General features: G+C 36.3%; 1 protein-coding gene across 4 annotated transcripts in view; it reads left to right on the top strand.

The window, feature by feature from the left end:
• The first annotated feature begins 650 nt into the window (after window positions 1-650).
• Window positions 651-18,972, top strand: part of LOC135199273 (blastula protease 10-like) — a 53,572-nt gene continuing 35,250 nt past the window's right edge. For 2 of the 4 annotated variants that reach the window (XM_064227166.1, XM_064227165.1), the window contains exons 1-3: window positions 651-896; window positions 17,521-17,550; window positions 17,823-17,852. In XM_064227166.1, the coding sequence (XP_064083236.1) occupies window positions 666-896; window positions 17,521-17,550; window positions 17,823-17,852 (291 nt within the window). In that variant the 5' untranslated portion in view covers window positions 651-665. The remainder of the gene's footprint in view (window positions 897-17,520; window positions 17,551-17,822; window positions 17,853-18,972) is intronic. The other 2 variants (XM_064227167.1, XM_064227168.1) reach the window with 2 other exon arrangements.

Raw genomic sequence — 18,972 nt, 5'->3', positions numbered from 1 at the left:
AATTTGCATTATAGCTTGGCATTTGCTTTTGTATAAATTGGGTTAAAATTCTTCTCATGTAAAATATTTGCTTTTCATTACTGTATTTTTTTTATTTACGTATTTATTATTATTTTTGCCTGGAATCTTTTGAATTTTGTAGGTAGGTATAGCAGCATGCTGCTACACTCCATTTGATGTATATCATTAAACTCTTTGAATTTGAATTTGAATCCATGTTTTCTGTTTATCCATTTACTGATTTAAAAAAAGGAGAAAATGAGTTCAGTGTGAGAAGGAATGATACGTGGAAGTGAATGCAGCTGTGGAAATATTGATTTTTTAAAATAACACTTTTATATGAATTTAAATAAATGGAAATCATCTTTTTGAGTATTCATGAAACTGAAGGTAAATAACCTTGAGGAAGAAGGAATTATATGTAATTAGAAATGAAATATGTGTGTGAAATCGTTATGATGTTTAGATTATTTCCTAGTATTTTATTATAATTAGGCCTTGGGATATGTCGATGGATATTGCCTCGGCTATCTACTTAATATTCAAATGACCATTTCACTCGTGAACGTTGCTTCATCGAAATGTCTGGGAAACGAGAAATAGTCGTCAATTACGGAAGGGATTGGGGCAAGTACAAAAAATAAATAAGCAAGCCCACTTGAACGATGTCCCGAAAGGCGGCACCTCGAGAAATTATGGCATTCATCAAAAGCAGTGACGCACCATCCAAACATCAGATCAGAAGTAGAAGAGGGGATCGCATAAAACCTCCAGTGGGCAATGAGACCACCACATTGCTTCTCGTTAGCCAGGCTCGTCGACAAGGCAAGATGGTGTACACGTGGTGCCTGTTAACTTGCTTCCTGGGTCTCACCCTCGGATTTGCTATTGATCAAGTAAGTCCTGTCCGCAAATTCTCAAACTGTCTCTTTAAACTAATACATAGAAACATGGGCAGCTTCGTGTTTCTGAATATGACTTAAAGATCAGGAACCTACATTTTTGCTCTCAAAATTTGTCAGTGATTTTCCTTTTAATGATGTAAGTGATCATTTAATGTGTGCACAATGGAGTGGGATTCATGGCAGTGCCATTTTAATATCCATTAAGTGAACAGTTTCTGTACTTTCTGAAAATTTTACAGGAACATGACACATGTGCACATATTTTCTAGGTCCAACAGACCGAGCTGTAACACTTCCTCATTTCACCAATTACAGTAGAAGTAGTAATGAAATTTGACTCATAGCTCATTTTGAAATCTTTGAAATGCTACCTAACAGTAACTTTTGTAAGTTGTGTCATGTAAATCAAATGACTAGTTAATAAAACGTACAGAATCCATAGAAAGAAAACCCCGAAGCAGCCAAGAAAGACTGGTTTGCAGTTAACGCTTTTTTTCACTTGAATTGGTCTATGAAAACACAAGGGACCCAAATGTCTTTGCCTGGCGCCCTTTTCATAACATCTACATATTGCTTGATTACAATCAGTAAGACCACACACACACACTGTACTGTAAAGTGGACCACTTTAGTAGATGAAAACAATAAATACCACAGTATACAGAAAACACAATGTATCCAAGGGCGTAGCCAGCGATGATATGTGCAAAGTACTTAATGCTGAGATAAAATAATGATACATATTTTTATATAATAAAAGTGAATATTTGTATGTTTGTCAGCCATAGAAATCAGAACCGCTTGACAGACCAGACAATATTTTCCACTCCAGAAAGGTTATAATTCAAAATCAAATCCCTACCCCATGACAAACATACAAACACCCAAAACAAATGCGAGGTCACCAGTAGCTTTGGCAGAAAACCTCCACCTTTTCTGTTTAGTACATCCAAAAAATTAAACAAATGTGTTTGATTGTAATAGAATTACTTTCGTTCAGTCATAAAGCAATCCTCGCCATGAAAAAAAGTGGTTAAACACCAAATGCATCTGTAACAGACCTACACACCCTCGTTAAAAAATTACTTGTTCCGAAATTACAAAAGTTTTTTGAGTGCTCATCTTAAGCCAAACATATCTTAATCATACTCTGCCAATAAAATACAACCTTAATTACCTTGAGGTATTACCGTCATCATATCTAAGTACTCTATCTACTAAAAAACTGTCGTTATGGCCATAACTTTGGAGATAAAGACCTATCGTTCATCCTGTTTAGCCTACAACAATAAGTCCCCTATAACATATTTTTTTTATCAGAATTGGAGTAATTTTTTATTATAATATATGATAATTATTCATTTAATTGTTTCCTACCTAAATAAAATCAACATGAATCAACCTGTATTGATAATTTCATTAGACGAGACAATACAAATCCACCACCACCCATCCGTGTTAGTCCAGCCATTTTGGAACTTTAGATTGGAAAAAAGTAGAGGAGAGATGAAAGTTGGCAGAAACCTTCTTATCATTCAATACAACCTACTAAAAGTCCCCTAATTTCCTGTGCATGGAATTTAGAATATAACCAAAATACTTTTTTTTACAATATTTTGCCCCCTCGGACTTATATATTTTGCTGGTTTTGGTCTTCATAATGAATTCTGAATAATTCAAGACCCAAATGATGGTGCACGAGGAATCCTATACAGGACATTGCCAGTTCCCATTGCGCAGCAAGGTACACTCTGGATGTGTGTTTCAAGGTTGAGGTTAAAACCAAATCCAAGCTGGAGTGGTTACATAGAAAAACCAACCACAAACAGTGGTGGATGTGAGACCTCAGGGATAATTAATCACTTACCTGCACCGAAATAGTCCTGACGCATTTTATACTGTTTTTGTGTTTGCTTCTGAAGAGAGTAAAAGACAAGGCCAACATACATGTCTTGTTACATTTCATAAGCCTAAATATTCAAAAGCTTTTGACATGATTGCTTCTGCAGCCAGTGACAGTGAACTGTCATAAGTAGTGGTAAGGCTGGGTGCGTTTCACTTGTTGATACCTTTTATGGGTGCTGTTGAATACATAATGGGTGGAAGTGGACTTAGAGATCTGTGGTCACTGGAAAATTCAACTGCCTCTATTGAAAGCATGTGGACAGGCCGTGCTTATGCTAGGGCCTTGCATGCCCATTTACTGACCCAGGCAGCACTAGCAGTCATTTCTCTGAATGTGATTCAGTTGGATGAATCAATACATACAGTACTTGGAATTCTGCATGATGCTGCTATAAATCAGACAAGATCTCTGGAAGATGTAAGCAAGAGTACCAATCTGACTACAGTAATGGAAAAGCTGAAGACTTATGGTGGAAGCAGCATGCAATAGTCGAACTTCCAAACTTTGGGTACAATATTTTGACCAAGTAACAATGATGCGAGAATTTGTATGTGCTAAGAGAACTGATGATTTGGATCTGCAACTCAAAACTACATGTGAAATGATTCCCCATTTCCATACAGCAGGACACTTAGCATATTCCAAATATTCAAACCTGTATGTCCAGCTAATGTCCCAGTTGGAAACAAAGATGACCCATTTGAGTTTCCAAAGGCAACTTCACAATCAGACGCAGTGACAAAATGTGGGCAGGAGTCTGGACAAAAAGAAAAAGCACCATCTGGTAACGTAACCTACCCCGAGCGACCTCCACGAACTAGCATTTCTGTAGCTAAGTCAGAGTATTAGATTTAGGCTAAAGCCAAACTCTGGGATACAAAAATAGAGCCTTTATTTCCCCCCAAAAAAACCAATGTAATAAAGGAAAAGGAATTGGAAATCCAAAAAAACTTGAAACACAATCACTCCTAGAATAATCATCTTGATTAAAATGTCACACACTACCTCTTTATAAAAACCCATTAATTCAATCACTATTTCTATTTTCCCAAAACTACGAGATAAAAGTGTCGGTCAGAGAATTCATTTTATGTTGTGACATTCGAATCCATCTTGGGAAAGAAGTCACATTTATCAGAAATAAAATAAAGATGGATAAGGAAACAATAAAATGGAAAATCATGATTATGACATGGAAGAAAAGGAAATGTTTTTCACTGCACTTCGGCTTCTCTCGGGGTATCTATAAAATGTTCAATTGTTTAACAAAGTCTCTTTTACCATTATTACATAAGAGATAGGAAATCATTTAGATGTTAGGAAAAAGGATTATAGTTAGAATTTAGTCACTTGGCACTCTGTAGCTGAGATGCGTTTTTGGCTGAAGTCAGCAGATCTGTTTACCGAGGCAGTAGTGTTTCAAAGAGTGTGTAAATATGATGTGTATAATAAATATGGTGTGGTTACCGCAATTTCTTGGGCCATTACAGGTTAGGTATTTGTAGTGATTGATTGCGAATACAAGAGAGCCGTCGCGAGTTTTAAAGAAATCTGCAATCACATATATGATTAGATATTTGCGCTCATGCAGTGAATAGACGGCCATAGTGTATCTCGTGCCGTTCCTTAATGAAGATGTAAGTGTTCAGTATTTCTTTTCCTTTCTTTTTTATTATGTTAACAATTTTCTCACTTGAGTATTTCATTTTTTCTGGGGTTAAAAGGACTCTTTAGATGTTTGCCTTTAATTGCCATTCATAGTTTTTTTTTAAGGAAGCATAATGTATTGAGTTTTTTCATTATGATGTATTCACTGGAACGACATTTATAAGGGATTAATCCATTAAAGGAAATATACGGCCCCGAGGTGTTTCTTTTGTGTGTGTGTGTGTGTGTGTGTGTGTGTGTGTGTGTGAGGAGAGTTGGTGCGAGCTATGCTCAGGCTAGCAATCTGGCGTCGGAGGGCAAGGTCAGCAGAATCTTTCGGTTGGTAACGAGAAGTGAGAGAAATAAATACTTTCTTCCTCATTCATTCCTTTTCTCTCTCCCATTTTTTGCCGCACCAGTGACCCGGAAATCAGATCAGCTGGGTGAGGATAACTTTGACTGTGAGAGTAGGAAGGGTTTTTTATTCCCTTATAGTGCAGAAAACATTCATTCACTTGGAAAATATTTTTGTGTTGGGATTTCTATATATTTTTTTTTCTTTTGGTGATTTGCGAGGGATACTTTAGAAATATTGTTGTTATCTAATATTATTGAGGTTGGGTCGGATCATGAATACTAAGGATGTCTCTTAGAGAGACAAAATGGCGGAAGGAGACAACAAGGATCACGCTTTGTTGTGTAAAGATAGATGGTGACAAGTATACTCTAATAATGCAATGGGAAGGACTATCATTAAATCTAGCCTCATAAAATAAAGTTACAACAATAATATGAAAGTCAGTCAAGGAATGAGTAAACTTGATCCTTTAATATCAAAAGAAATTTGTAAATTGTTTAAATTTTAAGGTAGGCAGTAGAGATGTATGGAAATAGGATTATTACATCTGTAAACACAGTAAGGGGGCAGTAGTGCTAATGAGATTTCCAACCCCGCCTCCCTGACACCTGCCAGGTGTGGATTTGTTGTCTCCTACGGTAGGTACGTTTATTGGGAGTGTCCCTCGAGAATTTATTGTAAATTTTAGCCAAATGATTTTTGAAAGCCACTCCTACCTTGACACCTACCTGTTGGTGGATCTGCAATCTCAAACGGTTGTGTGGATGTTCGTCAACATATTCAACATGTATTAATTAATATTCAACATGTATTAATTAAAGCCATGGATAACGGCAGTATATGAGTATACTACTATTTTCATCCAAACTCACACTCAATGGCCAAATGTATGCCTTAAATTAAGTGCAGAATTTTTTTTACATAGATTTTTGGCATTATGCCAAGCACTGGGGCAACTAAAGCCATTCAGCGCTGAAACGGAAATTGACAGTAAAAGGTTTGAAAGGTGTAACAGGAGGAAAATCTCAAAGCAGTTGTACCATGAAGCAATAGTTAGGAGGGGGTGGACAATAAGATGGAAGAAAGAGAATATGAACGGAGGTAACAGTAAAATGAATGAAAGTAGTTGCAGCTAGGCGCCGAAGGGACGCTGCAAAGAACCTAAAGTAATGCCTACATTGCACAGAATGAGGTGTACTGACGACACTATCCCCCTACGGATTGCATAAATTTGTCATCAAAACTGTGTCCTCGACATTTCTTTTAAGCATAAGGCAATTATTATTTTAGTTCTGTACATAATACCATTTTATAGCGTGAAACAACAGGCAGTAACGCTTGAAAAACGTTCCATGCTCCATGCTTTTAAAATCGTCACTTTCAAAGTCCAAGATTCTTGATGGGAGTCGAAACCGCGAAGTTCTTGGCCTCCTGTCTGTAATCTGTAGTGCTAATTACAAGTCATATACCATCTCTTTTACCATACCATCAATTTTACCATCCCGTATATTTTTTATTCATCCTATGTGTTATAGCAACTCTTTCTAAATGGCTTTAAACACACATGTTCAAGTATATAATTTAGCCACAGCCACTTGCCATGAAAATATTATTTATGCAGTAAATGTCGACTTTGTGAGCAGGAATTAAGAGGGACTGAACACTATTACCAAGAGGGAGTAGCCAATAACGCTTAATATATTTCACGGTGTATCTCATTTGAAGAATATATTGTTTGTTGAATTAGTGCTGCATTATGTATAGGTATAACTGACTAAAATGTATAGGTCATACAAGCCGTAGATTGTGAAATGGGGAAGTTTTTCTTCGGCATTGTGACTGGCAGTAATGACTATGAGACCAAGAAGCAAAGACTATACACGAAAGATGGGAAACTGACTATTAATACCATTAAAAAAACATCATCCAACCCGTCAGAATGCGCGCCATCTATTGATCATGCCCTCAACTAAAACTCGGCTGTGGCGTAGCGCGGCTTTTTTAAATGTTAAAATTTATTCTTATGCTGCAATAAACTTCTCTTTATAAATTATTGAATACTAAATCGATTAATATTGCTTGTTAACATGATTATAGAGCTCTATCATAGCTTATGACTTATATATTAGGCATTTCTGAATCATTAAATAAAATCCTTTAGTTAATGTAACATTAATTGCTAAGTATCTTTATCAAAAATTGAGAGGGCAGTTAACATTAATTGCTAAGTATCTTGATCTAAAATTGAGAGGGCATTTAGAATGAAACAAACTTATTCTCAAATTATCTTATTAGTTCACCAATATAGTATACAGTAATTATTTTCCTTTTTTGGGGCTTGTGCTTATGATTGTATACTGTACATAAAACAATACATATGTGTCAGACAAATCTAAGAACCTAGAGGAATGAATACAGTTTATTATATTTTATGATTATTTATTAAGCTCTTGATCAAGTCAGAACCTATTTATAACAATTTATTAAAATCTCATAGCCCAATTGTGGGAGCTCTCAAAAATGCATATTCAATTGGCACCCTTTTATGAAGGTAATGTAACCAACACTTCTGCCTGGTATTTTCTAGTAAAATGCCATTTCTGCAAGAAGCATGCACATTCCTAAAATAATTTGAAAAAATTATTCTAACTGACTTGAACCATGTTTCTTTTTGCATCATGTACAGTACAAGCAAATATCATAGGTTTTCACAACTTGTTTTGCCAATTTATTACTACTGTATTACTGCGTACATTTGCTGCCAAATGGTAAATTTACTTTGGAATACTATGTGGGGTGTTGGTACCAATTACAAGATTTCATTTTAAAAATTGAACAATTACGAGCATATAATGCAGAAACATAGATGAAACGGTAAGAATGGATTTTGTGGGAGCAGATATGCTGGTTTGCATGTAATTTTTTTTTTTATTTTGAATGCTTTTATCCATACATATAGGAAAATTCAATCATAGATTAAAAGGTTAGTGAACTTGAAATTAAAGTAAAACACTCTAACTTAACTAACCTACTTATGCTCTCCCATATGAATGTTCCCACAAGATCCATCCTTCCTGATGAAACAACTTTGGTTTGCTAAATAGTTGCTTATTACTGAAAAATTAAGGTAAACATTTATAACTACAACCCAAGGGTAAGCTGCTGAGAATATAACATAACTACAGTATATATACAGTATATCAAAGTTGCTGTGAGTAGCCTATCTGGAAAAGGCATGGAGACCCAACATTCACGAATTGTATGACAGTGATAGGAATTGGTATGTTTATTTCATATTTCTAGAGATTTTCAAGATATGCAAATATAACTTTAAGGTATTTATTTGAAATACAATTGACGCCTGTAAATGACAAGAAAATATAGTTTTTCTAGTTGATTTTGATATGTTTTGCAAAATAGCTTCATTTCCATTGCAAATTACTGTTGACATGGTAGGTAACTGTTGGCATGGTTATGGTACTGCTGATATGGTTAGGTTTACTGTTAACATGATTAGGCTACTGATGTACACTACCAGGAAGGTTAGGTTGGTTGTTGGGGTTTCAAATGGCAAATATTTTTTTCTAGTCGAAAATCGCATATAAATATATTTTCTTTCCGCTTAGAGGCGTCCACCGTATTGTAAATATTTTCCAATATTTATTTCGGAATAACACTGCACCGACATTCAATTTTGCTTTGGTCTATTTTATTTCTTCATTTTCTCTAAAAGTCATCATGTACTTTGTAACAGATGTAATGGATTTTATTACCTTTCTTTATTCTGAGGAAAAGCATGAAAAATCAGATGGGGAAAATCATTTTTCGTCCTATTGCAAACCACACACGGGTGATGATGGCTACGCCCACTCGTGATTGAAATTGAATGCCCCGCTTTGTGAAAAAGTAAACAAACAGACGATGTAGACGGTGCAATGCCAACGCCATCTTCATTTCATGCCAGGTACTAAATTGTATGCAGCCGATGCGGCTGTAGCTTGAGCTTCCCATCTTTCGTGTATTGTCTTTGCCAAGAAGTGTAGCTAAAAGGCGTGGCTTGTGACGTCAAGGATCAGCTCCACGCGCTTTGATTGGTCCTAATTTTCCCCATCCCTAAACTTGGGAAATATGCGACCCGCCCAAGGTCTACAAAGAGATATCTGTATAGACCTTACACCCACCAACATAGGTTTTGGGTTGATGTGGCATCTGCATAGCAGCTCTCGGTTGGCTGAAATAAATTTTTCCAATATCTTACCCTTACTGTGATAAAGATGTAAACTATTTATTCAGTAATACATTTAAATAACTTTTATTTACAAAGAAACCTCACACCTTATATAGCCCATAAATATGCCGATTTATGTCGATAATATAATCATGCAATCACACGAATGACTCACTTGTAACAAATATTCCTTTGAAGTCACATGCAAACAAACGATGGACATTCAGCGACTAATAAGAGGCATTTCGATTATTTCTTGCGTGTAAATTACTTGAGTTAATACTCGTAATAAGCAAGAAATATTGTTGTGTATGAGGCTGGCTAGGTCCTCGGGGAGGCGAATGGAACAGCGGGACGTTTCAGTGATAACATGGCAGGATAGCAATGGTACTATGGTTTCTTTCCCGAAAAATAAGTAACACTTTCTAGGTTATTTACCCAAATAGCCAGCTAAAGTTTGAAATCCCTTTCAGTACCCGTCATCCATGATAAAAAGAGCCAACGGCATGCAAAGCTAGTCTAGGCAAAAAAATTTTTTTTTTTTTTATTGTTGAGGATTGGGAGTATAATGGATAGAATGAATTAATAAACGTTACAATAAAACAGTAACATTGACTGAAATGGATTGAATGTATTCATGAAAGAAGGTCAGTGGAAAAAAATACCTAGAGAATCAGTCTCAAAGGCCTTTTATCTTCATTGTTCCCTGCTTCATGTTTTAGCGGTAAACAATATCAAAGGTTTTATTTCAGTTGACGGATGTGGAATGACTTTGGTATCATAATAAAGTTGTTTCTATATAGTACAAGCATAAAATAAAGTTTTAGTTAAAAGAAAATCTTGTGATTAGAACAGTTTTTGAGCAGAGGTTTATGCGTGGTCTTGGTTACACTGAGGTAAATCATCATTACTGAGAGCTCATCGTTCATTTGAATTTGATCCCAGCAAGGTCTAAGGAATGGTACCCGGTCTTTAGACCTTGGATCTGAGTAGAATTTTTGATGGAATCGTGTCTGTCGTGTGCTCGTGTTGGTGTATTATGAATACAAATTGACGCGTTTACGATTTATACTAGGAGAGGCGATGGTTCTTTGTGTATTTAAACGTTCAAATACGTTATGGGAGAAATAGTTTAATATTTACCATAATAAGTTAACGATACTGGAAACGTTGATTGTTCGCCAATGACTTACTAACCATGTACACTCGACAAGAAAACTGAAGATACAGTTCTCATTAGCTTTCGTTCATCGAATTTCCCATTTGTTTTTACTGAAAAGACATAATATCGCTAAATTTAATCTAGAATATGAAAATACACTGCAAATTATATCATATTAGTTAAAACTGCAAAACAAAACCGTTCAGATACTTAAAAACACGATATATGTCCGAAGTAATTGGAATTTCTCAGATGGATTCGTTCATAGAGATCTGGTAGATAGAATGTGAATTTCTGATTGTAGTATTATGTATCACGACGACAATATATACTCGTTTTCCTTCATGAACGGGGATATTATTGTACCATTGTAAATGGTGAATGCAATTATTTTTAGCTTCTACAAACTCATGCTTGTATTCCAAAGCGTTTAATGTTAGCTGACGTCAATGGCAGCCAATGTTGCTAAGGCTAAGGTAGGTTGAGCAAATCTAGTTGCATCCGCAAGAGCGTTTTCTATGATGTGGAGGAGCCCTAGAACTTCAAGCGGAAAAGTGCAAGTCACTGGATACTGGCTTACGTAACGGATTTCACACTGATTACTTTGACGTTGACATGGATCGAATGCTAGTTGCTGTTTACAAAGCTACCGTCATTAAGCATAAATCTTTATCAAGGTTAAAGTAGCATGTCAGCTCAAAGATTTTCTGGCTATAAGCTCCCATTACAAAGCAGTTCGTAGTAGCCTACAGCCCTACACGAATGCATTTCTTTGCTGCGAGGCTGAAAGATCTCCCAACACATCAGCATTATTTGCACGATATAAAACTTTAATTGCCTGTGCAATACATATTGAGTTATTTGTGGTAATAACTATTTTTACTTAACACAGCTTTTTGTGGATGAAACCCGATTTTCAAAAGTACAGAGAGCAAGAATGACCGCAGCCTGTGTCTAAAATTTTCCACGTCTTTTTACAATCTTTGAATGTTATGGCAACTGTCGAATGAAATCAAGATTAGGGTATGAATTTCCTAGAGAATTGACTTGAATATTCTGATCCTTCAAATTTTATCTAGCATAGTGCAGCACGATCTTGGCAGTCATATCACCCCGTTTCCCAGGTATCTGTGCACCGACTCACCGCTCTTTCTTCTGCCTTTCCCCGTCACAAGTCCGTCACCAATAATTTCTCTCTCTCTCTCTCTCTCTCTCTCTCTCTCTCTCTCCTCTCTCTACACTTCTAAAACATACTTTAGAAATATATATTACCACTCAATCTCCCAAAGAAAACACAATGAAAGCAGATTTTGTTCTCTCTCTCTCTCTCTCTCTCTCTCTCTCTCTCTCTCTCTCTTCTCTTTTAAAACACATTTGAAAAAATATTATCACTCAATCTTTCAAAGTAAATATAATGAATTGAATATCTCTACAGATAGGCCTATGCTTGTGCTCTCTCTCTCTCTCTCTCTCTCTCTCTCTTAAAACACATTTGAAAAAATATTATCACTCAATCTTTCAAAGTAAATTTAATGAATTAAGTATCTCTATAAATAGGCTTAGGCTTGTGCTCTCTCTCCTCTCTCTCTCTCTCTCACTTTTGAAACATTTGAAAAAAATAGTCACTTAATCTCTCAAAGTAAATATAATGAATTAAGTATCTCTATCGATAGGCCTATGCTTGCGCGCTCTCTCGCTATCGTCATAATATTTCATTCTTTACTGTATTGTTCCTCACGATTTCCACAAGTACTGACCAAATTTTAAAACACTTTCTCTCATTGTTTAAGATCCGTCTTCAATTACGCATGAATGTTACGTCAGTTTAGTGTCAAACATTACTTATAAATAAGGTTTCACAGTAGGTTTTAAAAAAGGATGATCGATATTCTACCCTGAACTGACGTTACCAAACCAACATAACGAATCTTATAGAGCCTGTTTCTACATTCAAGTATAAATTATTAAAGGACCTCTACAGAATCTTTATGGTGTAAAGTTAATGGAAATCTAGAAAGCAAAAAACGCTACGATTTTGAAGCTCCGCCCCCTTTCTAGAGTTGCCAGGTGTGGCATTATTGAACACTATATGTCCGAAGATATAAAAAAACTGTATCTTAACATTCCTTGCCGAGTGTACGTGTGTAGTGACCTGGACCAGCTTCCATGATATATGAAGCGGTCAGCCACAGAGCTATTTATGATTCACAGTCGTGGCAGCAGTTGGTTTGCCAGGCGCATATCCAGCCTCTCTCTCTCTCTCTCTCTCTCTCTCTCTCTCTCTCTCTCTCTCTCTCTCTCTCTCTGCGTTGGCCGGCTAGCATAGGACTCGAGTTGATTACTCACTTTTGTTGATGGTTGGAGGTTTAGCGTAAAACTCATCGAAGTATGAAATAGTTCTATATACAAGTCGAGGTACATCTTAATGATAGGAGCTTTCTGAAGGATTCTTGAGTAGAGGAGAGATAGCGGTAGAATGCAACAGAGTTCACAATTTGATCTTAGGAAGAAAAGGGGTGCACAAACGAACACACATACATGACTTCTCTAGATTCTCATGGGAGTTCGGGTTGTCACGTCAACCCACGGAACTGATGAGTGTTTGTTTATACGAAATATGGTGAATCGGCATTTACACACATCCTTACTGAACTAGGTAATTTTGGGAGTTTTTTCCTCATTGACCTATTATACAGAGCATTGCGATATTCTTATAATGGAATGGGGTGCATTTCCATTTTAAGTGTAATTCTATTACACGTGCCGCATCTTCGCCCGTGAGAGGACAGATGAAAGGAAACTGATTTTTTTTTTCTTTTTTATTGAGAACAATACATAGAACAATGCATAGTAAATACTTACGCATGTACTGCATTAGGCATAAAATTTCAGGAGCTAGTATAATTCGATAAAGGACTCAGAATACTGTGTCAATAAATCAATGAGAAAATGTGTTAAATGCTTTTCCTGGTAAACAGTTTCCGCTCGCGCACGCGTTTCCAGCTGACGAAGAGGTAATGGTCGTGTGCATTTCTCAGCAAGTCAAATATAGGCGTAGGTGCATGGGAAAGATGCAGACAAAAAGATTCTGTCATGGGGGCTGATGATCAGGATCTCGGGGTAACAATTATTCTGAGCAAGTAAGTTATTATCTCTTGCTTACCAGAACTTTGCTGAATGATTCTCAATTTCAAAGTGCAATTTGTTTTTCAGTCATATTTTTCAGTAGACAGGAACAAAATATTTAATCTGCAAGATAAATATCAAATTCAATGAGGGCAATTTCTCTCAAGTCGAGAATAGCACACATTTAAATATGCATTCGGACAAAATCAAGGAACTCATTTATACTGTTTCAAGAAAAAACAATGCAGCTTTGCATTGTCCAAAAATCTAAGATAAAAGAAAGCATTATGTAACATATACAATCATGAGTGACCAGTGCCTATTCTTGCCTAGACAATAAACCCTCAGAAAAGGAGCAGCACTGCTTTACCGAGAAAGTGAGGCAAGCATAAAAATAGTTGTTGTAGACTAATTTTGGAGTGCTGATTTCAGATCCGAAACCAGTTTTCACTCATCACCTATAGTTTTTGAGATATACATGTATACATCTAAATAAATGTGTACATGCATTCATGGCTACCAGATGTTTCCTATATAGGACATTGTGCATGTTTTTTCTAATTGGAAATTTTAGGAATTGTGGTCTTTTTAGAAAATTTACGTGCCCTAGTTTCACTAAAAGCATCTGGCAACCGTGACATGCAATGCAGCTGGGTACACCAGTAACCTACTGGCGGTGAGAGCAGACAGTTAGTGCTGCTCGACGTTCATGTTATACAACCGTTTTATATGTTTAATATATGTTTATGTTATAATTTTGCGACAATTCACATAACCGTATATATGATCAATGTACCTGGCATCCCGGAGTAAGCAGTGGAAGCTGATCAAGACAGATGTAAGGATCACCAGTTTCGGGACACGGAACATAGACTTCACTTCATTTTTCAACATGGAAAACAGGTTGTACTATTGCACAAATGTCTCTGCCTTGTTCACCTTCCTTGGTTTCTCACACAATCCCTAAGAATGGCATCTTTTCATAGACTCTTCAAAGCGAAGTCTCAAGGCTGTGCTCCTGCACAATGGGAACAAATACCCCAGCATTCCCATTGCCCACTCAGTTCATCTGAAGGAGTCATATGATAATATGTACCGCCTTTCAGAAGCTGTCAAGTACAACAACTACCATTGGAGTCTCTGTGGGGACCTCAAGGTCATTGGGCTCCTTATAGGTATGCAAGCGGCTTTATAAAGTACTGTTACTTTCTCTGTCTCTGGGGCAGTCGGCTGCATCCAAGCACTGCAAGCAGAACGACTGGGGTCTAGGAGCACTTTTGTGCCTGGTGAACACTCCCAAAGAAAATCCTCTGGTGGACATGAACAAGGTTCCTCCTCTCTATATCAAGCTTGGCTTAATAAAGAATTTTGTGAAGGCCATGGACAAAAGTGGCACTGCCTTCCAACATTTGTGCAGCCTGTTCCCTGCTCTGAGTTCTGCTAAGCTCAAGGAGGGCATCTTTGTCGGACCTCAGATTTGAGTGGTGTTGTTGAAGGATATAGACTTGAGGAGCTTCTTACCTTAAAGTAACTGAAAGCATGGGAAGCATTTAAGTCAGTCTACAATGGCTTCCTTGGTAAAACACGGGTACCAGATTACCAAGAGTGTATTGAGAAGTTGTTACAGTCTTATGAGGATATGGGATGCCAAATGTCACTCAAAATTAACTACTAAGGCAAGTGGAAACCCAGAATAATGGGGCACTTCTGCTGGATGCTCTTTCATGGCAACCCAGAGGCAAAGTAGAGATCTTAAAAAAAAAAAAAAAAAAAAAAAAAAAAACATCATTTCTAACTATCTGCTGTACCATGATTTGTGCGTATTGTAATATCCAAATAAATTTAGTTCCATCAATGTTCTGTATCTATGTTGTTTTTTTCTGTAATATGCCTTTGTTACAGAGTATATTTTGAATTCATATGCGGTATAATTAAAAGGAAATATGTGAAAGCATAAGACCTAGAGGTGATAGAACAATGTTGTTCAGAAATTTGAATTCACCACATCAAAATTTTGTAAACCAGTTTTAGAACTGCATGATGTAAAGCTCAAAAAACTCAAATTACAGTAAAAATTTCACCTTCAACACCCCTTGCACTCAGTGCATTATGTTACAACATTATACTAAGCCACGTGCAAACCTATACTGCGCTTAGGATTAAGCATATTGGTCAACAATGCCATAACTTTGAAAATAAGACTCCTATGAAGAATTGGGTAGGGTGGTAGTGTGACCAGGGACGTCTTGCACGATACCACTATTCTCTCTGTGCCAGGAAAGACTAATTATTCTTTATCAATAGAAGTGTCCCGGTATTATTTTATTATGGATTATGGCTTTCTTGTGATGAACATACTATATTGACAGCACTTAAGTCAACTACTATGAGATTCAGGGCCTCCGTAACACGGTTTTTTCCGCAATAACTTTTTATCTATGCATTTCATAAATATAACGCTTATTCAGAATACATATTATATCTACACATAAATTTTGACTGTATTCTGCATTACGTAGGTTGAATAAATTTGGTACTTATAATGTAAAAGTGACTTTTTTTGAAGACGGGCCAACTTACTCAGAGAAAAGGTTTCGAACGCACTCGTTACGTAACTTATGACAGCATTTCTTCCCTCTTTCTCGATGGATGATTGGCTATATGTAACGAAGGCTATACCTCTGGCAACAATGACAAAAATGTAAATACAAGCAAAGCAGTACACCTTTATGAGCTCTGAATCCTCTCCACTGATAATTGTCATAATGAACAAACCAACAAAATATGTTAATAAATACAAAAACACTTCGAATATTAGTCTAACTCCCAAAATAGGTTTCCTAAGAAATTACAGTCTACTTTATAGGTCACAATCAGATTGACAAGATGTAGGGAATAGTTGGTAATTTTCAAAAACATAGTAGACAAGCTTGATTTGATAACTGCTATATCCAATGTCAAGAAATTTTTGTTTATTGGATATCTACCTATTTACTGAAAAAAAATAGCCGGTACCGTATGTTGGCTTTAAACCTTCACCAATAATTATCGTCAGAATGATGACTTCATGAGGCTCCACCCACTTTGGCCTCGTTATAATTCAGGATAACACTGAAGGCTACCATGGGCATTGTTGGGTTAGAAAATTTAACTTCTGGCCATAAAAACTAATTTCTCGAATAGTTGTAAGAAGTGCTAAATGATCCTAAAGGATCCCAGCAGTTGGCCTAAATGTTTAATTCATGTATATTACTGCTATACTGTAGCGGCACTACTGCTACAGTAGTATTACTACGCTAGTACTGATACCCCACCCACATCTATGTATCGTTCCGCCATTCATAAAGTCTTTGGGTTTCAGAGCCGATGGAGTTTCTGTCTGGTGGATGGGCGGGGCAACATTTCGTCAAAAGGTGTTTACCTTGCTTACATAATGAATGTTTTTCGACTCTTGGATCGTAATCATTGGCCATGGCTTCGGCTAGATCATTTTTGCTCTATAAAAATTAAAACTATCGGGCGTAGGTTATTGATAATGCTGACAAAATTTGTGAGTGGTTGTAAAATATACATATGTCAACTTTCAGCTACATCCGATGCTTTGGCAAGGAGCAAAGCCCAAAAAACCGTGTTACAGAGACCCGGAATCTCTTAGTAGTAAACTTTGAACAGAAAGTAATGGCTGTAGGGTACTCTGTAGATATAAAACATTGAAACACATAAACGAGAGAACCGGACTTAAAATGTAAGAAATTGCTTATTAATAAATGCCAATAAGTAAAGGTTTAAGATTTGTATGTAATCAAGTTCTTATTTTTAAAGCTTATTCATATCAAACGTATATTAGGTCACACCGACAATGAATGCCTTCATTTTATAGTAGAGACGATGAATGGTAGAAGTTCAAAATGTAGGTCTCCGTTCTTTAGGTACTGTTTCAGAAAGTCACGGCTAAAGGCAAAAAGCCCAGTCTTCACTCATCTCAAATTTGGCTAATCCTTTGAAAAAAACACAGTATTTAAAATGCATAGTCAGTCGGTTATCAGTAATTCATGCAAACACTACCAAAATTCTATTCTTTTGCTTGACAGTGTGCTTGAAAGCATCAAAATTTCAAAATGAAACGAGAAAACCATATCAACGAGAATGTTAATTTGAAAAACTTGACGAAAAATCTCGCTTTTTCAGGAGACAACTTCTATCAAACCCCTCATTTTGGTAAGTGACTTTACTGTCAATGTTATGACCAGCATCTTCTGATATAAGTCGTAAATTACTCAATCTCTTACTTTGCCCCGTTCTTCAAGAACTGGATCCGGAAATAACATCCAAAAGCCTTCATCACCTTTATGCCACGGAAAATATCTAACAAACGTTAACTGCAATAGTTCGACATTCAAAGTTTTGTATTAAATCTATGTAAGATGAAAAAATATCCAAAATACTGAAAGAAACATGCAACTAACTAAATTGACTTATTTTATCTACAGGATGATCCTCCTATGGTCACTCTGGATCTGGTAAGTTTTCGGATAATTTTCTTTCTTTTCGTTCTTTGCTCATTGCATTCATAATGGAACAATGTGGAAATTCAAATGAATTTCTATACGCGCTTCTATAAAAATATGATTATTCTCTAGCGCAAAAAAGAAGATAAATTGACACATACAAATCATTAATCATCTTAATCATTATTACCTCCAACACTGCGTGACTCAAAGAACCTCTCGTTGCTTTTCTGTTTTGTCTTCAACTAATCTCCACTTATATTCAACTTCCCACCTCATAGTTTTCATCCAAGTAGGTCTGGGTCTTCCAATTCTTCCTTCTGATGGCACCAGGAACCCAGCTAACTTGTCCGAACCATCTCCATCCCCCTTCATCATTAATTCATCCACATGAGGTTCCTCCATAATTACCCACACACCATCATATCTGTCTATCAAGACATGCTACTGCCAATATGTATTGTCCCTAAAGGTTTATTCTTAAATCGACCTGATTTGAATCCTGACATTCTCTTTATAGCTTTATTCTTAAATTCCCAATGTCTTTGACTCCTGACATTCTCTTCAAAACTTTATTCTTAAATTCACAATGTCTTTGACTCCTGACATTCCTTTCAAAGCTTTATTCTTGAATTCACAATGTCTTTGACTACTGACATTCCCTTCTTAGCTTTATTCTTGAATTCACTATGTCTTTGACTCCTGACATTCCTTTCAAAGTTTTATTTATAAATTCACAATGTCTTTGACTCCTGACATTCCTTTCAAAGTTTTATTTATAAATTCACAATGTCTTTGACTCCTGACATTCCCTTCTTAGCTTTATTCTTGAATTCACAATGTCTTTGACTCCTGACATTCCTTTCAAAGTTTTATTTATAAATTCACAAAGTCTTTGACTCATGACAGTCTCTACAAAGCTTTATTCTTAAATTCCCAATGTCTTTGACTCCTGACATTCCCTTCAAAACTTTATTCATAATTTCACAAAATCTTTTAGATATAATTTAACTTTAATACTATAATTGATGTCCACAGTAGCAGTCGACTTTAGTCTATTTGATTTCAAAATCTCATTCAGCCTGGCCATGGTTGGACATCATTGCTTCTAAATATTTGAGAGGTTCATCTT

This window comes from Macrobrachium nipponense, chromosome 25 (assembly GCF_015104395.2).
Source record: "Macrobrachium nipponense isolate FS-2020 chromosome 25, ASM1510439v2, whole genome shotgun sequence".
Lineage (NCBI taxonomy): Eukaryota > Metazoa > Arthropoda > Malacostraca > Decapoda > Palaemonidae > Macrobrachium > Macrobrachium nipponense.
The sequence above is the reverse complement of the archived record's forward strand: the minus strand, read 5'-3'. Positions and strand labels throughout refer to the sequence as shown.